The sequence below is a fragment of the Takifugu rubripes genome, chromosome 6, assembly GCF_901000725.2.
Source record: "Takifugu rubripes chromosome 6, fTakRub1.2, whole genome shotgun sequence".
NCBI classification, from domain to species: domain Eukaryota; kingdom Metazoa; phylum Chordata; class Actinopteri; order Tetraodontiformes; family Tetraodontidae; genus Takifugu; species Takifugu rubripes.
In genome coordinates, this window is record NC_042290.1 from 6,251,646 (window position 1) to 6,273,980 (window position 22,335).

The 22,335-nt window shown below is 43.8% G+C and overlaps 1 protein-coding gene across 1 annotated transcript in view; it reads left to right on the top strand.

Moving 5' to 3' along the window:
* Positions 1 to 6,427: 6,427 nt before the first annotated feature.
* col27a1a (collagen, type XXVII, alpha 1a) overlaps positions 6,428 to 22,335 on the top strand; it is a 47,677-nt gene continuing 31,769 nt past the window's right edge. The window contains exons 1-5 of the mRNA XM_011604630.2: positions 6,428 to 6,961; positions 10,073 to 10,143; positions 12,501 to 14,017; positions 16,883 to 16,936; positions 22,054 to 22,107. Coding sequence (XP_011602932.2) covers positions 6,909 to 6,961; positions 10,073 to 10,143; positions 12,501 to 14,017; positions 16,883 to 16,936; positions 22,054 to 22,107 — 1,749 coding nt within the window. The 5' untranslated portion in view covers positions 6,428 to 6,908. The remainder of the gene's footprint in view (positions 6,962 to 10,072; positions 10,144 to 12,500; positions 14,018 to 16,882; positions 16,937 to 22,053; positions 22,108 to 22,335) is intronic.

Consider the following 22,335-nt stretch of genomic DNA (forward strand, 5'->3'; position numbering starts at 1 on the left):
GGAAGTTGTTGTAAAGCAGAAAGGACAAAATCACGTGATCCGTCTTTGGAACGGGCATAGTCAGGAGCCGAGAGGACAAAGTGCAGCTCTGAGATTAGCAACTGAAATAATGACAAGGTGAGAGCGGCGATAGTGCTTATTTGTCAGGAAGAAATAACACTCTGATGGAAACTTTTGATAGCGTCTCGCCCTCCGCCCATCATACTGTGTGATTTTAGAGGATGAACTGATGCCGTGCCATCCAAAAATACACTGTGAGTTTATTTTCACTGGCTTGAAAACTACTAAATAAGCCGTTGAGGGTCATTTTAATGAGCAAGGGGTACCGCAGTTTTGTTGTCCTATTCATCCCCATGCTATGCGGAAGGGCAAAGGTCAAATTCTATTTAAAGAATACAAGTAAATATAGTTTTTGGTATTCAGAGTTTGGAGGAAAAGAAAAATCTTGGCGAAAAAAACCTTTATCAATCAGAAGAAATACCCAGAATTCCCAGAAAGGTTTCCCATACAGGCCAGAAATTGTTGATTTTAATATAGAAGCTTGAACCCTGAAGTTATAGGCTTATTTGTGGGATGAGTAACTTTTGGTTTTCCGGACGATGGAAGATGAATGCACAGAAAAAATAGAAAAAACATCCCTTCAACTTGAAGATCGGTTTTCCACAAACCATCAGCTGTCAGAACTTCAGATAGATTAATGCTTGGAAAAAATCACCCTTTTCATTGATTTAATCCCTCATCCCTTTATTTTGATAGCTTGAAACTGCTGTAATCTTTTCCCCAAGAACATCTTCATGCAGACCTCCAATGGAGGGACTAAACCAGCTATTAAAAACAATGGATGAGCATTTTTCTAACTATTTCTCTTTACATCATGCAACCCTCGCTGTGGTGTTAAGAGGAAATTAAATGTTTATTATTGAGCCCAGAGGTGAAGAGAGTTTTTTCGGATGAAAGGATAAGCTTTTCCTCTCTTCCCTCGAGCCTCCGCTTCCTCCTGCGGCACACGAGAGGCGGGAGGCAGGAGGAGGGTCTCTGAGGGGACCGGGATTACGGAGAAGGAGTTGGAAAGAAGAAGGAAAGGAGTCAGGATTGGCAGCAAGTTGAAAGGTCTGCCAATCTTCCATGTGGGCCTCAGCCTGCATGACTGGCAGCACTCGGCTCAATGACATTTGGCTAAAATAAGCCCCTTCCGCTCATCCGGCAGTAAAAACCTCTGAACCTCGTGTTTCTCAAGCTTTCATTCAAATCCGTTCTAAAATCACTCCCAGTTCTTTGTTTTCCTACGGACATGTTGATAAAAGAAGCTCGACCGAAGCTGTCCGAGGAGCTCTTTTCCTGCAGGAAGTTCACTGTATTTTTTTTTCAGACGCACATTAAAGGCTGAAATACACAAGAGATGTCATTAATGCAAAGCTCAGCGCTTCAGGCCAACAGGGGAAAAAATTCTGCCACGTAAGGTCTCCAGATTCTTTTTTTCCCGTTCAGAAGAAGCATTCGGCCCGGATGGACGGAGCTCATGTCACCCTCCGGAAGAGGAAGTCATCACATTCATGTGGGCAGGACGCTGGGTCATATCGCCCCGTGACTCGTGTCTGTTTTGAAAATTTTCCAATTTCCTGCAGTCTCTGTGGACACAGTGAGCGGGATAATATCCCATTATCTGCACCATCTGAAAGTGATTCCACAGCACAGCCAAGAGCTGGGAACTGTTTTACTTTACAGGACAGTTAATGGTCCTCTCTTCAACACACACACACAGGCATGCACACACCTGACACCTGAAAACAACATTTGTCATTATAGAAGCAGGCATTTCAGGAAGTATAAATGTAGATGGATAGTAAACAAGGTCCAAACATGCAGGTCAGTGATGAGAGGATTGAGAGGAAATAGTCGGAATGCACTCACTTGGTTACACACAGACGTGTCTTTACTTAAAAAGGAACAAAGACAAGAATTCAAAGAATCAAAAGCTGGCTAAGCACTCTTTAGCATTTTACAACAGTTTCTGCATTAAAAAGAATTGTGTGTGTGTGTGTGTGTGTGTGTGTGTGTGTGTGTGTGTGTGTGTGTGTGTGTGCGTGTCTGTGTGTGTGTGGGGGGGGGGAAGGGGGGGGGGGGTTCATTCCAGGTTATTGTAACATTAAGATTAAGATTAAGATGTACTTCCACCTTTCTAAACTCTGTCGCTATAAAACCGGCTTTTATCAATATCTTTATATGTTGCGCAGGTTCAAATGAGGATGAACTCGTTCCTTCATCCCCTTTCTGCCTTCCTGCCACCTCCACATGGAAGCTCTGGTATTTAAAAGTGTGGAAAGTGGAGGGGCAGTGGAGTGAAAGACCATCTGTTTGGAGTGATGTGAGAGGTGACACATTCTGAGCACATCTTGGTCAGCGGGAGAAGCAGTGAGGAGAGGATGAGGAGTGCTGGGCTTTAACATGTCAGGAACCTGGAAAAAGATTTGCATTTCCGGCAGGATCTGGAATTTTCTTTCAGTTTGTGCGGGAAAGGAAGGAGGGGGTGGTCTCTTTTTTGTGGTAGTGGTGGGATGGGCGTCGCTAGGATACGGAAACACTAAGCCTGGTGTGGAACAAGGTTCCACAGGGGGAGAGTGGATAAAGCATCATAATAACCAAGTTCAATATTTGTCTAGTCTATATTCTGAGAGCATAATGAAGCCCTTTTACGGAGGGCATCGATGGAATCTGGACACTGATTTTATGCCAGGGAGCAGGTTTCACTGGACGCTGCTGTTTCCACTTACCCAGGTCTCCGGTGGCCCAATCCAAATTCAATACACGGCCTTGTGTCCAGAATAAGAATGAATTGTGGCTCTGTGTAACAGGTGATACGCGGCAGATCGGAAACTTGCCTCTTCGGATTTAATGAGCAGGAAAGGATTTCATTATACTTCAAATAGAACAAAAATACCCTCGAATTTTAAAATAATTGGAGCGGCTGGGGGTAGGGCTGGACCACTTCTTTGCATGCTGCCAGGGGGGCGGAGCCTGAAATGGTGGAATTTCACGGACCCAATCCTGCGACTTTCTCTCTCGCCCAGATCTTACAGCCTGCATACCTGTGCCCACTCTAACAGTATAAACAGTACACCTTCTATGCTTCCACTCACTCAGGTGTGGACTAACTCTTCAGTCCGTTGTGCCTTTCCAGTGCTGCCAAGTTGGTGCTCTGTCAATATTCTCTCCCGCTGCCAAACAAAATGTGTCAGGAATGTAAAAAGAAGCTACAGCTGAACTGACCCGATGATTCTGCTCCACCTTTGCATTCGCAATCTACTGGCTAGCAGTAATACAATTTATCTTGCATTATACAAGAATTTTTTGGATATAGTGGAGCAGCCAAATAACCAGATATTTCAGTAAAAAAAAATCTAATTCTAAAGTAATTCCTCCTGGTAACAAGATGCAAACAGACATATAAAAGATTGGCATAATGTAGCTCGCTCCATTTCTATGATTTGCCTCCATATTAAGAATATCCAAACCCACTTAACTATATTATGCCGCTTGCCACTGTTCCAAATTTATACAAGACACAGCTTTATAGCCAAACACGTCTATGAGGTATAAAAATGACTCAAATAGTGTGAAATTGTTGCCCAGTGACGATGTTACCGTGAGTTATGTACATGGTCCATTTATAACTGGAAAGGTGCGTTGGGATGGGGGCGATATTCTTATACTGCTGTTGGAGGGCTGAATGCAGCACACAGACTATTTGTGCTATGCCTGTTAGCTTCCCACTGCTCTGCCAGACTTACTGACGTGCAATATTTATCACATTATTCTACAATTAACGAGCCAAAACTTTTGTACTTTTATGATATGAGTTGAGAATTGATTCTGCATCATTTGCTTATCTTTCAAAATCTCTCTCAACCCTGAAACACAGCCATGGCATACAAAAACAACCTGTGCTAAAAACAGCCCATGGAGGGGGTAATTCTGCTCCATATTTCACACCTCAAAAGTGTAAGACTGTCAAGTGTTGACACTTTCAATCCATGGAAGCAGGATGGAAAGACTGCCCCCTAAAGTCTCCGCCATCGGGCTATTCTGGTGTTATGAGAAATCAACGTGCTCATTATGGTTGTGGCGCTGCTCTCGGTGTGGCTGTCCACTCTGGTGTGCCAAAGCTGGAAATGCTTGTGGTAAAGGAGCGACAGAGGAAGAGAGAGAGAGAGATGGAGAGCAAATGGAGGAGGGAGCTGGGGGAGATGGAGGAAATCTGAGCAGACAAAAGTGAAGATCAGTAACCGGTCAGATAGAAATGGAAGAACCAACAGAGGAGTGGAGCCTGTTGGAGCGCGTTCCACCTACCTGTGCTTTACCGAACCATAACCAGAAACATAAACAACTGGACGGACCCACCTGTAAAGGAAAAAAAACACACTGCTCCAAACAAACACACACACACACACACGCATTTGTGCACGACATGGGCGCAGATGCACAATTTCCCCCTATGAACGGTCCTCTTGTGCGTGGCGGCGGCGATGAGAGAGACGGCACTGTCTCCCTTGCCGCTTTGCCGCAGCCCGGCACGAAAACACACCTACACAGAGGTGACTGTCTCCACAAGCTGTTTATTTGCTGGGTGACATGGTTCTATTTCACGTCCACGCAGGTTTTGAAATGCACCAGTGTTTGGCTTGCGTCTTCCCTGAGGGTTATTTTTTGGGATAATTTCAGTCCTTTTGACGCGACGCGCTGGTTGCAGAAGATGCTACGTTTACAAACCAGCAGTGGCGTCCAAATTAATGCACACCCCCGAGAGAACATCTATCAATTTTCTTCAATTTTTTCTCTGCAAAACACTATTTTTTTGTTTTGTTTACGTGTGTATACAGTAGAGTGTTCACTGTAAACACCACTGTCCAGGCAGACCGTGTTGCTGTTACTCTCTTGGTGCATCAAAGAACAGTCTTGTGTCCTCAGCAGGCCCAGGCTGCAATTTGGGCTCAAGGCGTGGCCCAGCACCCATTGGGCTGTGTCCGCCCTGCGTACAAGTAATGACCCCTTCCCTATGGGGAATGTTTGATCTGGGCTGCCTGTGTGCTTCAGCAGGGCCTATTTCTGGAGCGTGGGGGGGATAAAGGGAGCTTTCAGACCTGGTGCCAATGACCATAATTAAGCAGCTTTAAGGGGTGGCAGCGAGCGCGCAAGCGAGTACGGAGTTTGTAATTTGGAAGAGGGAGGCAGAGTCGCTGTGGCTCATTGGAAGTGCACGGGAGGGTTGGGTGGCACCAAGCGCCGAAACACAGGGGACAGAGTGTGTGAATGGGATTGTAAAGAGGATGTTAATGACTTGGATCCATTAGCGCCCTCCCCTCAGGCGGGCTGACCGACGTTCCTGAGCTGTAACGCAGTGATCGCCCTGACTGACACACAGCCAGCCCCACCGTGACAGACCGTCATTGAAGGTGACCTTTGAGTGCTCTAGGCCTTTGGTCAGTTCAAAGGGTGAGCTCCGGTGGACTGAGGTCACCGACACCCCCGTTGACTCCTTTGCTGGTGATTCGCACACTTCTGACTCTGTTTTCAGCGTTCGTCTGAGCATAGCCCTCCGCTTTTACACCAATTTGTGTCATGTTTGGCCACATTCGTCAAGATTTGTGGAGATTAAGGTGGGGATTAGATTGATAGACGTCCCCTTTTCCGTTGCCATTTTCTAAACGAATCCCTTCAAGTCAATTTAATTGCAAGGTACAAAATGTATTACTCATTTAGAATATGAATTAAGATAACAGACTGACAGCCACAAAGGTTTTTCCCAGAAAAGTGCTGCTGATATGAGATTTGTTAATATTACCTGTTATGTCACTGGATAGTTTACTTCTCTGAACGAAGACGTTAATGGAAATTTGTTTACAGCACTGAATAACCTCCTTCATTCTGAACCCTTCTGACTTCTCTAAATGAAGTGTAGGAGAGCTAATTTGCGGGGACGTTTTTTCTCAGTTTTTGTCAGGATAACATAACTACAGGAGGAACTGGGACTTGGTTAATCGTGCATTTTCATTTTCATTAAAGAGATGTACAGTGATAATTGCAGGCTCCTGTCCTTGTAGGTCCTCTAGGAGGCCATGACCTCTCCTGGGGTAATGGGAGCTGAACCAGGTGCTGCTCCATTAACACTCATTTCGCACAATGGACAGGACACGGGGCAGCTATTCAATAAAAATGCCAGATTTGGGGGGGCAGCACGGCTGGTGCATGAGAAGAGGATTCGGGAAGCATGAATGAATCACCAGAATGATAAATAATTCTAGTCATCATTCGACGCCCTGGGAGATAACGAGGCGGATGCTTGAGAGAGAATCTGGAGCTGCCGTGGGCGTGCCCGCTCCACAGCTTCAGTCCACGATGAGCTGCGCGCCGTGCGTCACCGTGGTTCATTCATATGCTTTACCTTTGCACCGGGGTTTGGGTAAAATCCATGCGGTTACCCTCCGAAGGCGTGCAGTTGCTCGACTCAACCGCTTGGTTTGTAACTTGACACCTGGCCGCGCGTTTGCCATCGCTTTACCCACAGAAAGCCTATTTAAAAAGGAAAGGGATGAGTCCAACGCTCCTGACTCCGTAACCCCCCTCCAAAAAAGAACCCAGCTTTCTCTCCGGCTGCGCGTCCCTCGATTTGGATCGGCATAAATGAATGAATCAGGGGAATATCGACAGACAGCAGGAAAACACTCTGTCACACCGGCTTGCCAGAAGGAATTTATGACAAGCAAATCAACATGAGTTTTATCATCTGGAACTTCGTCTCAGGCTTGTCAAATGCGTAAAAGAGCGACTGGTGTCTCATTCTGCCCCCCTTCCAAAGGAGTCACGCTGTGATTAACGGTCAGGTTTTTGACTGCCAGGACAAATGAATACAAATGAATTTAGGCACCCGAAGGAGAGATTGCAGAACCTCTCATCTAGACACAAAGTAAGTTGCTTTTGTTGTGTTCTGTTGAGTCCTTGCGTTCTGCCCGACTTTGCGTTGGAAGGAGCTGAGCTTGACTACGTTCAGCGAAGGATTTTTAGATTTGGGTCTGCATGTGCGTACCTGTGAGCTGCCGGCTGGATGTGGTCCAGCTGCGTGATACAGTATTGTCCGTTGAGGATACTGGGGGCTCTAAGTTGCCATATTAACCACAGCATTGAGCGGGGTAGAGTAAAAATTGACCAAATGTGAATTTGTATTTCGTGCATTTATAGCAATTGAGATGAGCCGACTGGTTTCTAGTCAGGAACATCTCAATACTGTGTTTATTAATCTTAAATCATTTAGTAGAGAAAGAACAGATCCTCCTTTATTCGGATTTACGATTCCGTGGAGGAGTCACCAGAAGTCTTACAAGTGCTTTCCAAGTCATCACTTTTACGCGTTCATGGCCACGTTTACGCAGGGAAGAAATTTCAGACATTCATCATTAAAAAATACGAATAGTTACAATTCCTTCCCATTAGTTCGAGGATGACGTTCATTTTTAGATTTATTTATGCAAACATCTGCAGCTGACATGACATTTATTACTCAGACATGAAGTACAGATGTTGTGTGCATGTGTTAACAGAGTCGCCTACATCAGGCCGAGTATAAATGGATCAATTCACGATCACATTTTTAAAAGAATCTTCTTTGTGTATTCGTTCATTGTTGTGATCATCAAGTCAGGTTTATTTTGACTTGCGTTTTCATTTAAAGTTGGCCATAACGATTAATCGTGCGAATCCTCTATTTTCATTAAACTTTTTTTTTTTTTACTATTTTACTTCGAAATGACAAAAAATAAATGCAATTCCGTAAACCAAACACAAATGAAATGTTTTTTTTTGGCAGTTTGTCTATTTGGCTGCATATTTACTTAAAATGATGGCGATTATAAACATACCTGCAGTATACCTGAGAGGCGAGAGCGCGTCATTCACCGCGTGTCCACATGGCGGCGCATTTTACGCCTCGACACCTCATGTGCAGTTGTTAATATTATTTTGACAATTTACAATCTTTCTGGGTCTAACTTGTAGAGTTTCTACAGGTCAGCAATACGAAGAAGCCTGATTAGAGTAGCTACAGCTTATTGCCTAAGAAGTCAATTTGAAGTAACAGATTATTTAGATTAATTATAGACCACAAAAACGATCATTAGTAATCATCCCTAGGAATTTTCCGCTCCCTCTCCTCTCTCACTCTGTGTGTGTGTGTGTGTGTGTGCGTGTTTGCGTGTGTGTGTGTGTGTGTGTGTGTGTGTGTGTGTGTGTGTGTGTGTGTGTGTGTGTGCCTGTTTGCGTGTGTGTGTGTTTCTGCTCAGGGTGCAGGGAGGGACACCTTTGGGAAATCCTTTCAGGGAACCACTGAGTAGCTCAAACTTGTGAAAAGAAGAAGAAGACCACGCTTTCCCCTCAGTAGGGCTTTTGGAAGGTGTTATTTTGAGTGAAAAGGCTGGAACCACAGCTTAAACACAAGGAACAAAACATTAATTAATCGATTTTTATTAAGATATAGCACATCTGTCAGAGTCAACTGTGGAGGGCAACTTTTTTGGCTAAATTGGGATTAGTAATAGATAAAAAATATTTGGTCTATCAACACTAACTGCATCAGTTCCAGTTGTGTGGGGAAGAACCAGCAATGTCAGGGTGATTCCTCTGGTGTCTGTGGAGGAGGTTCTACTCCTCTGCCTTGGGTTTTGCAGCTTCAGGGCGACTCTTCTCCGGAAGTCCTATCTTTGCTCCTGCAATATGAAAACCCCATCAGACAAGGCCTGCATACTAATGCCAGGAACTTAATAAGAACAGCTGTCTTCAAAAATCCTAGCCTGTCAGTTAGATGATAAAAAGATCTGAAGAGGCTACTAACAACTTTGAGCATGATAAGCCAAAAAAAAACCAGCCAGGCTTCCCATGAAACTTGGTCCAGGTTGTGCAGATGTAAATGGCCTGAGAAACAGAACGTCTGCTTTATTGTAGGGAAAAAAAGGATCTCAGCATTCATGACTTAGTTTTAGTATTCTAATCTATCCTCAGCTGATAAGATGCTGGGTGAGGCTGTAAGCAGCTGGGAATCTGGAAGATACACTCTCACACACAAACCCACAACCTAAGTAACTACAACCAGCTGTGTGTGTGTGTGTGTGTGGGAAGGGGGGGGCGATGATGCTTTATTAGCAGCTAAGAGCAGAGAGTGAGTCAGATGTAGACACCACAATCCTATACTGTGTATAATCACCTCAGCATACGTGCATATTTAGAAAAGGTTGATTACCTTGATTATAAGCATCCATTCCTACAGGAGCTGGAGGAGGATGTGGATGGGGGTAGCAGCGCTTAGTGCTGAGACATATTAAAAGTGAGGAAGATGCTTTTTTGCTTTTGAAAGTGTGGTTAAATGTGTTTATGTAACAGTTCCTGTCTTTCCCACATTTATGAATCTGGAGTTGTTGGCCCACGCGGCCGTCTGCCTGCTCCACTCAAGCCACAGCTGCGATTCGCATTTCCTCCTCCAGCATGTGTGTGTGTGTGTGTATGTGAGACCATGTGTGTCTGGATGACCTCCAGTAGGAAGCAGTGGCTCCTCTGGCTGTCACTAGATCTCAACCCCCCACTGAGCCCTCTGTGTACGTGCCACTCAGTGTACACCTGGATGTAGTGAGGATGTTTTCTTTATGTGTGTGTGTGTGTGTGTGTCTGTGTGTGTGTGTTTGTGTGCGTGCGTGCGTGCGTGCGTGCTTGTGTATGTTTGTGTGTGTTAGTAGGAGGGTTGATAGATTACTGTCTATCATTTCAAAGACATAAACGAGACAAATTAGGTAATTTTTCTCATTCATTATGTGTTTTTCTGACATGTTATCTTTTTATTTCTAAAACTTGATTGATTACATTTGAATTCAGTAACAGAACACCATAGTGAATAATCAACAAGTATAATTATGTTTTTAAAGGATCTAAAATACGGACATGCTTGGTTAAAGCTGCTGAAGCTTCACATGTTTGTTTCATTTACAGATGAAATTGCACTATATTAATTTTTACACCATCTTTTCTCTTCCTTTAGGAGAGCCCTATTGCTCTGTACAGTTTTTTATTGTACTTGTTGCCTGGGACTTACACAAGTACACTCTGAAGGTAAGGATGTCACCTCTTATTTCCTTCTACTGACCGAACGGTGGGAAAGGGATCCCTGATGGTGATGAACCTGCGGAGAATTATTTACCAAATCTTCAACTTCCCCTAGCTTTGTGCAGCTTAGCAGTGAGTTCAAGCATTCAGCTTCAAGGTCATTGTTCTTTTTTGGGTGATTTTAGCTTTTGCTTCAGCTTAGCCACAAATACCTGCCAGCAGTTTGTAATATAGTCAGGCATTTAGCATCTAGAGTCAGATTTTTAGAGATCAAAATTAAGCTACTGGAGTGAATGCTGGATGCAGTTCATCAGAGGGTCAGAATAACAACCAGATGTATCATTGTTCTCAAATTGGTGAGTTCACTTGCAATTAAATATGAATACCTGCTGCCCCCCATGGCTGAAAATGATATATGTTGGTTAAAACACAAAGTGATTGAGAATGTAGAAATTTCCCAATTATTCATGTAACTCTGTGGAAAAAACAATCTGTCCCTCTTTCCAGTAATATAATTGAGACTGAGCAAGCACATTGTAGGTCAGACAAGCTTTCCCTGAAGCTGCAATCTTACAATTGCAGGGTGGAAGCCAGTGGAACTAGAATTCACAACTGATCTTGGTTGGTCGATAGGCATATGTTAAGATGAGGACATCTCACTGGGGGTGTGCGATGCGGTTTGCATGATTTTGTCACCTCTTTTCCCGCACCCATTTACGGAACTGATGAGCCAATCATAGCATGCCCCATCGCCCCAATGCAGATTCAGCAAGATGAAGCTGCAAGCAAAGCAACAAAGTACAAAAAGCTTTTAGAACAATGTCCACAGTAATCCAATTTCTTTCCAGCCTCCCTTCTTTCTATCCACTCATCACTATCCTGGTTTGATTATGAATAGGGGCCTCTTCTTTTAACAGTCTGCTCTGTTCCAAAATAGCCAAAATGATGAGTTCTGCCTTTTAGGCTCTGTCATATATCACGGTTCTGATTTTGTAATTATGCATGGAATGCATTTATAGCTGGTTCAATGCTGCAAGTCTTTCCAAAGAAAAGTCTGTTGATTCAAATGTGTTCAAATGAATCAATGACTTTATCATTTACAAGGAACAACATTACAGTGAAGACTCTTGGACCTTCTCTCCGTGGTACTTGAATAACTTGGCAAAGACCGAGGCTGTGAACTCCAGCTATGTGTTGGACACACATCTGACTGTATCTAGCGCCTATCCACATTGACACAGTATTTTGTATATCTAAAACCACGTGGTTAATGTATGCCCCTGTATAAGGGCAATATTATTACAGTTGGTCTTAATACGGAGCATATTCCCTATGTCCTTTAGTGCAGAAGAGGAAACATATGGATGATTTACTTTATGCTCTTTGTACTTGAGTTCTTGTTTCCTGTTAGATTTATAAAACCCTGGGGTTTTAATTGGAGGGAGAATCTTACAGGCTTTTGCAAAATAAGCAAAAACCTTCAAGAACTGACAAGGTTGTTGAAATACTTACATTTTGCCTGATTTTTCCTTAAAAAATGCAAATAGGCAATGCTAGAACCCTTTTTTTTTTGTGAATTCCTCATCAATTTAAAACAACTATACTATTAGATGATTCTGTGGCTGTGACCCAAATGGTCTAATGGAGCAAGTTTCATGACTGTAGACATACAAGCGTCTCATTCAAAGACCGCATTGTCCTTGATTTCTGTCATCTTTTCAATATATCTTGCCGATGTTTCTATCTTTTCACAAGCAGGGCTTCTGTACACATGTCCCAATTAGAAAAGGCTCAGTGACCACAGGTCAGAGCGAACCCCGAGACAATAAAGATGGTGAGGGGCCTGGGTTGGAGATCACAGGTCATATAGGGAATGAGCAATAGGACCCCGAGAGTGAAATGTGGAACGTAAAGTCATTTTTGAAAATAACTCTATACATGAGAGCTGAGGGGATGGCCGGGGGGGGGGGGGGGGGGGGGGGGGGGGGGTTGATGCGATTGTCTGGTTGTTGATGCCGTCCTTTGGATCATGAATCCCCTATAGCTTTAACACAAAGAAGCCATGCCTTGGCGGCAGTCAAGCAAAGATTTCCAGCACTTTAATTTACAGCAGTCATACTAATTGGCGTGGAAGTTATATAAGTTTGCTGAAGGTAGTGTAGTTTGGAAAGCATCCCGCAGGCTTTTGTAGAATACAGAACTATATTGTTATTTGTTTTTAAGTTGGTTGCATTGAATGGATGTAACTTGTAATTACAACATTTACACCACAAATTTAAACTCTTAAAAATTGCGTGTTGCAAACTCTTCATTTATAAATCAGTCATTATTGCTGATGCGGCTAATGACACTTTCTTCCACAGATGTGGACATCCTCCAAAAGTTGGGGCTTAAGGGAGAGAAGCCGTCACGTTCGCTGCCAGCCGGCGTCATTCCATTCCGATCGGGGGTCATCCTCAACCAGCGGGCTCAAATTGAAACTCCGTTGCGCTCACTCCTTCCAGCATCTATTTGGGCCAACCTGTCACTTGTCCTGAGTGTGCGCTCGCACCGTGTCAACAGTGCTTTCCTTTTCACCCTGCTCTCACAGCGCAAGAAGCTCCTTCTCGGTCTACAGCTTACACCAAACAACTTGGTCCTTCACACAGGATCAAACACTTCAGTGACATTGCCCTATGAGCCCCATGATGGTCAGTGGCACCAGCTGGCATTAGGAATTAATGGACACAAAGTGACTCTTTATGCCTCTTGCGGAGAGCGGAGTGTTCATGCAGACTTTGGGTGGGACAACGAGGAAGGACTGGCTCCTGAACTCCAGGGCTCCCTCTTGCTGGGTAGAACCAACCAGCAGCAAGGCTCAGCACATTTTGAGGGAGCCATCTGCCAGTTTGACCTTGTCCCCTCTGCACAGGCAGCTCACAACTACTGCAGATACATTAAGAAACAATGCAGGGAAGCTGACATATACAGGCCTAACCTTTCACCCTTATTGCCTATCATACCGCGAGATACAAACATCACAGTTACCGCTGCTACCCCTAAACCTGGTGGCCTGGACACAGCCAAGAAGTCCACCCGGCTAAGCCTTGCCAGGAGTGTTGCTGCTGCTGCCTCAGCTGTCAGGTATGTAGCTCCCACCCAAACAGTTAAACCTGGCCCTTGGACAATTCCTACACCCCTGCTAGGAACGGTGATGCCAGTGACAGTCAAACTCGGTTTAGTCTCACCACCTCTAAAGGCCAAGACTGAAACTGTCACCGTACCACTCAAAATACGTACACCACCAACAAAACCACCAAGCCTAAGACCTTCCACCTCCAGGGCTTCAAATCAGAAAACCCCCAAACCCTCATCCACAAAGCCCACTCAGCGTAACATTCCCAAAAAGACAGTTGGAGTCACAGACAAGAAGAAAACTTCTCTCCCAGCCACTAGCAGCATCAAACCCACCAAGACAAAGGCCAAGTCATCCTTATCTGAACAAGGTATACTCCCAAAGAAACCACAGTCTTCCACAACTAAGAAAACCCCTTCTAAACCTAAAGCTACACCATCCAAAGCCACTCCGCCCAAAACCAAAACAATTTCTGCTAAAACGGTTCCTTCTAAAACGACAACATCGTCCAAAGTTGTCCCCTTACAAACAACCATCTCCAAAGCTACAACTACAAAAGACTCAAAGACAACTTCTAAGCAGGACATTAAACCAACAAAGCAAGTCAAAACCACAAAGGCTCCAGTCACCCCACGGCCAACCAGATCCTCCTACATCACAGTGACACCACCTGCCACTGATGGCTTCCAGAGCTGGGAAGTGCCACCAACTCAGTTCTCTCTGCTGGCTGGACCTGTTGGACAAAAAGGAGAACCAGGCCCATCGGTAAGCACCTATGGTCTTTTGAGAGTCTGGAGGTTTGTGTGAAAAATAACAAGTCAAGTGGTTTTACTTTTTAGTCGGCTAGCATTTGGTACTAACAAAGACGGTGATGGTGATAGGCCCCATTTACACGCCAAAATTTTCAGGTACATGTGAACTGTATCATATTGGTGGTCTGTGCTTGGAGATTGTTTTCGTTGTCGCCTGCACAGCGAACTGTTTTTCTACAGATTCGGAAAAACATGGTCAGTTCCATGAAGTACAAAGAAAGTGCACTGTACAGTTAAAGGAACCCCCAGAGGAACAGCCATGCAGTCACGTCTCAAATTATCTGGCAGTTGTGGTCGGTGAGATCAATAGTTTACATTAGGAAAGTGGTGACAGCAAGTGCTGTATGCTAGTAAAAGGCCATTGAGATCTGTGGTAGTCTTTGTGCAATGTAAAAGACCGCATCAGACTGGAGTCTTAGAGACCCTGCAGAGATATGGGGCTCAGGCACTTTTCTTCAACACAGAGGCGAAATAGAAATTCCAATTTTTGGGCTGTCTTTCTCCCTCTTTCTGTGGAAAGAGACCTTCAGGCTGGGTGTGACGTGTCAGGTCTGACGCCTTGTCGTCTCTGCACCAGATTCCTCTGTCACAGAGGGCTGGTGGAGGTCTCATGGCCCTCTTTCAAAGCCAGGTCAAAGGTCACAACAGTCAGTAAACACCATCATTCAGTAGTGTGCAGGCACAAATGTAAGCTATAGGCCTTTAGAAGCAGGAATTTCCTTGACGGATTGTGATGGTAAAAAAAAAGCTTTAGCTTCGTAGTTTGTTTAGTTTGTAAGTGACACGTGATTGGTTTATGATGGAATATACACGGAAGACAGCACTCTGAGTTTTGAATGCTGCGTAAGATGTCTTGCAGATGTATCAAAATGTCTGAGGATTTTATATGTTGTTTTAAATTCCACATTATGGCCCACACAAGGTTTTACTCACTTCAATACTGCTTGAGTGATCTGACCTCAGTGTTTGCAATTACAGCCTCCCTTGAGTTTCAGTCACTTACTGCAAAGTGTGACTAGGACCTGCGTTTGATATGCATGCCTTGCTTATACACTGTAGGCTAGCCTTTAATTTTCTACTGTAAATTGCAGTGTTGCCTGTCAGGGGCTGAAAACTCTTTGTCAATTGCCATTACACAAAAAAATCCAAAATATGATCTTTTATCAAGTACTACCTGTCACAAATGTGATTATTCAATGTAATGAGGTTTGTTAGTACTAGACTACCTGGTTGAAGTGATGATACAACGCTCAACAGATCAGATCAATTATTAATTAATTTGACAGCATCACATAGCTTGACCCATGTGTTCAACTGTCTGCATGTAAGTGTGAGGGTACACGTACAAGTATGTCTGTGTTTAATGTCTGGGGAGAACCAGATGAACCCAGCCTTTCTTCCTCTCCAACACAGTTTAGATTTCATATAGACATGTGCCATGTGGTTACCGTCTGTAACTACCTTGCGGTGCAGTCTTGTACACACACGCTCTCATACGTTAATATCTCTTACACATGCACATAAGCAATTATGAGAAGCAGAAGCCATTGCGTCTGCCAGCATTTGTAGTCTGGATTTGTGCTTCCATTGTGCGTAAGCAGCAGACTTTGGCACGGCATAATCCGAAGCACCTTTGCCTCCTCGCTGTTGCGAAGGAACAGACTTTATGAGATCTCCTGTTGCAATTTATAAGTTCAGACTGTGTAAGTTTATGATTGCTCAGGTTTTTGTTAAATTAAATACAGTTCTGCCTATCCATTTACATTAAAATTATTCTTAATTAACTCTCATTAGAGGCTGCTTGAGCACAGCCAAAAAATACATCAGTCAGAGGATGTTAAATGCAGAGGTGCTTTGAGACATTCTCCCTTCTCATATTTATTTATCGCTGATTTGGGTCCAGATGGCTTTCCTCTCGGATGGGCTGATAATTCTGTCTAGGAAAAACCCTGGATCCAAATCGCGGCCTAACTAACATCCTTGTAGACACACTCGCCAAGTCTAAACCATATGACTAAAAACAGCTTTTCCTTTCCGTCGGTCTGTCATTGTGTTGTTGTTCTTGGAAAATTCTCGCTTGTGTGGATCTTATGTAAGTCGTCTATCCTGTCTGCCCCGTGAGCTGTCAGCAGGCAGGAGAAAAGTCAGAGATGGACAGGTGCAAAGTAGAGAAGGCTGCAGGAACAAATAAACAACCAAACAAGTCCAAGGAAGCAGGGCCAAACCTGGGGGGCGTGAAGATGGGCTGGAGTGTGTGTTCATGTTGACAGGTCCTTGGGCCACCACTGAGTGGACCACCTGTAACAATAGTGGTGGTCTCAACCTTGGAGGTCATCCAGAAAGACATGATAAATTAGTCGCAGGTACCTTTCCCCCCTCTGAGCCAATAAGCTGTGAAAACTGATAACAGCCAACTACTTAAAGGGTACAACTTTAACAGTTCAATAACTTCTGCTGTGTGACAAAAATCACGTGAGTACTTGAATTTATCGGCGCCAGGACAGAATACTGTGATGCGTTTACAGGCAAGGAGACATTTTAAAAACATGTTTACAACAAAACAATCCTGAGCCCCCGCAGTGCTTTGAGGTGTCGTGTTTTCCATTGCTGCCGCGCAGCCTTTGTGGCAATACCATCATTTTTGGTATTTCTGTGGTTTCCTGGCATTAGGAAGAGCCTTGGGATGGACAGAGTATCGTCAAGTTGAGATGAATCTATGGGTACAAATGATTTGGTGGATGTGAATGGAGAGTTAAACTGAATGGACAGCCGTGTCTTGTGATGTATGCAATGCTAACTCAATGCTTTCTCTCACCAGGGATTTCCAGGACCTCCAGGGAAGCCAGGTGTGCCAGGCAAGAGGGGTCCACGGGTAAGTTTCATTGGTGTCCCATATACATCTTAAAATACATATAAAATCTAATTCGTAACCTTCACAAAGGAAGTTTATGGTGTTCATTTTTTCCTTTTAAGCAACCATCTGATGTATGTCTTATTTTAGCTTTATTGTGTTTGTGTGTGATTTTGCCACTGATGCTGACCGAGGGCTTAAACACAGGCAGTCAGCAACTAACCGCTTTGGCGAGAGATGATTCCGGGAGCTCAAAAAACAAAATAGACAAGAATGCAGAAAACTGTGTCTTTGCGGTCTGGGACAGAAGGATGTTGGACATTTTGAGAATTTACAATGGTGACCTACCCATCCAGCCACACTCACATCACTTTAAATCAATCCCACTCTCCAGCTGACACAATCTCTCTGTCTCTCTCTGTCTCTCTCTCTCTCTCTCTGTCTCCCTCTGTCTCTCTCTCTCTCTCTCTCACACGTACTCCTGCACAGAGTTTTACTATGCAGACAGATTGACCGTATTCAGCACAGGGCTGTGAGTGCTGACCTCCCACCCCTGAGCATAAACAGGAAAGCTCCTATAAAGACAGCCTTTCAAAAGGCTGCCTGTGGCACAGGATGCCTAATAAAAGCACTGTAAACAGACAGAGAACACATGGCTCCACTGGACTTTCTTCTCCTCAGTGAGCTGCAACAGCTCACTGAGGAGCCATGCTGACTTCATAGGAATCCCATTCTAGAGCAATGAAGGTGCTCTTTCTACAAGGCAGTTAAATGGATCTATTCTCAAATCTGGGTCTCATTTGTGGAATTTTCTGTACATTTCTAATGCACAGAATGTGGATGTAAAGGTAGTGGAGGAACTTGCCTTATATTTGATAATTTATAAATCCCAGAGGATTGATTGCTTTTCACATATTCCTCCAGCAACCCCGGCATGTTTAATATTTGTGTTATTAAAAGTAAAAACACCAGGTCGCCCCATCATTTTATCTGGACCAGATTGACTGATTTGATTTAGTTGAATTTCTGATGTGGTTTGACTTGCTATTACATACTAATCAAAAGTTAAGCTGGACAACTAAATGCTGCTTAAGAGGACCCTGCCCATACGGATGTCAGCTGCGATTCAAAATGTAACCAACCTGTCACCCAATAGAAAAAAAGTGCCATAAAAATGTTTTCAAATGTTTCAAAGATCTTGATTAAGTGGTTTTGGAGACTGCATATTTCTGTAGTCAGTGTGCTATAAATGAATAAAAAGGTCTTTGTGTGGCTTTAATTGGAAGCTGTATTTGGGCCTGTGAGCCTTTTTGCAGTAGTCCCACAGCAGCAGCAGCCGCCACTGTTAAATAGGTTTGGAATGACTCAAACACAACCTATAGTATGAGCTGCATAACCTTGGCGCTGCCAAGCATAATATATTATAAGTAATACTCCAAATGGAACCATTTTTCTGTAGAATTTTAAAAAAATATTCTATTATATATGTCCCCAGTTGAACCTGTGAGTTCACTTTCCATTCAGCCTTGTCCAATGCTGAATCCCCTGCCTGTCTCAAACCTCATTCATCATCTCTGTGTGTTAACTGATCACCTCATACTGATTTATATGCCAGAGTTGTGGTCCTGTGGACCTTTGGCAGGCACGGCAAAGGTGCCACCAGCAGACCAGCTGTTGGTCTGCTGGTGGCATTGTCAATGGAAGCGGTTGGTTTGCAAAGCGCAAACAACGAGTACAACCCTCCTAAATAAAAAAGCACTTGTAAAAGCCTTTGGTTCTGATGCCATTTTAATGGGGGTCACTTGCAAATATGCCACGGCTGTCGCATGGAGGCCTAGATTGTTTTGTTTTATGCACACATGTCAGGCAGAAGTGTGTACATGCCAGAGCTCCAGTCCCACGCCATGAAGAGCAGAGGTGTAGTTGTCTTTATGACCTCTCTTTATAAAGAGGTGCATATCTGAACTTTCCTGTAAACAAAAGCATCAGGTGCAATTGCTGCTACTGTGCGTGTGCGTGTGTGTGTGTACGTGCAGAAATATGCACACTCGCACCCTGAGCAAAAAAGGCACTCAAAACCATATGTTGTTGATTGTCCCTCCTTGGCTAAGATGGAGTGTGTTTTCTTTCTTTTGGAAGAAATCCCCTTTCTTAACACTGAAATGATAACTTACAAGTATTGATTGTTTATACAGTCTGGGCTCCCTGGCAGAATGGTGGGATTTGATTATAATTATCATCTTTTATTGTCTAAAGCTAATTTCCAGACCCAGGTTTTTGCTGTAGACGAGCCATTTTCAGCTTTTTTTTAGTGTGACCCTCATAGCCTCAGATTACTGGAAGTCAGTATGATGACACACAGGACACCATTGAGACCACCAAGCCCCACTTGTGAACTTTGACCTTTGATCTGACGCATGGGAGTGCAAGACACTGTTGCTATTGAACCTAGTGTCAGTACAAGAAGACTTTTCTGAGTGCCTAAACAGTCAGGTTGAGCTCTTTCAAGGCTGTTGGCGGATAATGACGATAGTGGTGGAGCAGAAGTGAGGTAGTTGCAGCATCAGTCTTTCTCTAAATGACAAAAAAACCTGCCATTAAGGAAAAATCCCTCATTTCTTTACCTGCACAAAAAAGTAATTCCAATTCCAGATGGACATTAACAATAGAAACCTGGAAAACTATGACCATAAAAAGGTGCTGAGCCCTGCCTAGTGCAGTGTGTTGAGGTGTTTTGTTAATGCCAGGCAACAGATGATCTTCTCAAGATCCCACCTTTGAATTGTGTTCATGGACATCTCTGGATCATTAGTGTAATAAAATCCAGAATTGCAGCTTGGGCATTTAAACATTAGTCATTATGATATTCTCACTCTTGGCATCTTGCTTTCCATTCTAATTTTCATGTTCCTTATATTTATTATGAAATATCATAGTTAGTCTTGTAAATGGGAAAACAATGAAACAACATTTCTTATAATTCCCTTTGTGAGCTCCTTTGGTCACAGCAGGATTTATTTACCACTTGAAACTTTGGCTGTAACTTTATATTATTGATTTTTTTGATAGCACAGCTTAATTAATTTGCCTCACGCACCTCTATTGTTATGAAGATAGTTTGCAGTCTTTGCGACTCTTGGCAGCAAATTTTTGTTCATTTAAGTCAATGGTAAAGCGGGCACAAAAGAATAAGGGTTGAAGTATCCCATTCAGTCCGTCAGAGGCAAAGGTTTCACCATGTGGGGTGACTGGGACGTCCAATTACAAAGACCTCCAATGGATTTTCAGGCTCTTGATCTGAAGTTGGTTCGTCAGACGTTCCCCCAGGAGCTCCTTTGGCATGGCATCAAACCACGTTTTTATTGTTAATGCACTCCCTGTATACATTTAAATACTGTCTTTTACAAGCTTGTGTTGAAAGTCAGCCTGTGTTTACAGCACAACCCATTAAAGAGGCTCATCTAAAATATTCTCTGTGGGAATGCAGCCTTGGGAATGATGTCATACATCCAGATTCACAATCTCCATATAGGAGATATACAGTGTTTCTTGGCTGTAAAGTACACATATGGTGTCATTATGGAACCTTGGATGCAAGCAGCATTAATGCTCTTGTGATTATGATAGTTTAGTAATCAGTCACAAAAAGCCAGGAGCATAATCACCACAGGAACCGCAGTAATATTCCAAATAGCTATTCAGAGCGTGGCGGTTTCCTACTTGATGGCCTTCAGCTTGTCTTTTCGCCCCACCCTGGCCTTCTCTAATTAGGCACCTGTTGGGTAAGAGGGGACACAACATGGAAACAAGGGCAGAATACCAAATGTCAGCCTGTGCCTACCCCTGCACTGCCCGAACCATGGTAAACCACCAGGCTAATTTTGAAGCTTGTAATTTGAATGTGTCTAGTTTGTCTGACTATATTTATTGCACAACAGCGCCCGTTAACATTGTCGGGACAAACCAACTGCTACAGCAGCTGGATGGGAACTGAAAATGAAAGGGGAAGAGACAATGAAAGGGGGGGGGGGGCAGCGTCTTAAAATCTTGACAGTACTATAAATGTTTCTCATTCACATTTATTCCTCACAACTTTTTCATTCACAGATCCACTCCTGTAATTGTGTTGTCTGCACCCAACCTTATCAAAGGGCTTTCTGTTCAGCTGCACAACCCAAATCAAAGCTCCAAGCAGCCCTGTCTTCTTTTGGGATTATAGAGAGCTGCCTGACTGGATGTGGCCACACGTTGTTTTTTGATGCTACAGGTGGAAACATAATAGCTGCCTGATTTGTTGTGACGGACCTTAGTGAAACTTGCTGACTAGTGAAGCAGTTCTGGCCGTTTTTTCCACCCTCTCTCGCTCACTTGACCCTTAACCTGCCATGGGAGTTGGTCGGGGATCAATGGTACCACCACCATTACGCGGAGAGCAGGAGTAGGGCCAGACATCCACAGGGAAAAAGACATTCAGAGGAGGAGAAGCTAGACGGATGAACAGCTAGATAAATGATGGAGGCAGGTCTTGTGCCAGTTGCTGTTTAAACCAAGAAGAAAAATTGGTGCAGATTTATGTTTTGGCTTTGAAAAGCTTCAGCTAAACCTTCCCAGGGGGACCTTTGGACGTGGAGAGACAGTTCACATTACCAATATGCCGCTACTGTAGATCTCGCTTTGTTTGCTTTCAGACGCAGTTGCGTTCATTTCCTCAGCAACAGCCAGTGCGGACAGAAACACACACCGGTGAAGGAATTTGAAATGTTATGATACGAGGAGATCTGCATTACTCATTAAGAAGTTTGGCAAATGTGTGTTTGCGTGTGCGTGGGGGTGGCTGCAGAGTGTGAGGCAACAGAGGGCTGGAAAACCACATCCATATGGTGAAACAGCCCCAGAGAGCCCCATTTTCCATTCACTTCTACCCCCAACACAATCACCAAATACCTCACTCACCACCCAACACACACACACAAACACACATCCGTTGTATTGGAACGCAGGTTAAAGTACTATGACCGCTGTAGTTCTCCAGACAGACTTCACAGTAGCAATGCGGCAGTCTGCATCAGCTCTTTCTCACCGTGAAGATAGATTGAGAGCTCACAGATTGACATTGTTTTCTGTCTGGTTTTGTGCAGGGTGCCCCTGGTCCCCATGGAAATCCTGGCCAGGCTGGTCCATCCGGACTTAAGGTACCCCATCGCCAATTATTTGAATATATTATGCATTGAGAACATAGCAGCCGTGATTGTTTCCCCATTGCTCTGTGAACTGCCCAGAAAAATGCGTATTAAATTCAGTTCAGTGAGATTATAAGGACAAAGTTCTTCCAAATATACTCCAACTTCATCAAATACGTATTTGTTTGAATATCCTTTAAATATAAAAAACAATCAAGCATGTTGACTACCACCACAGCT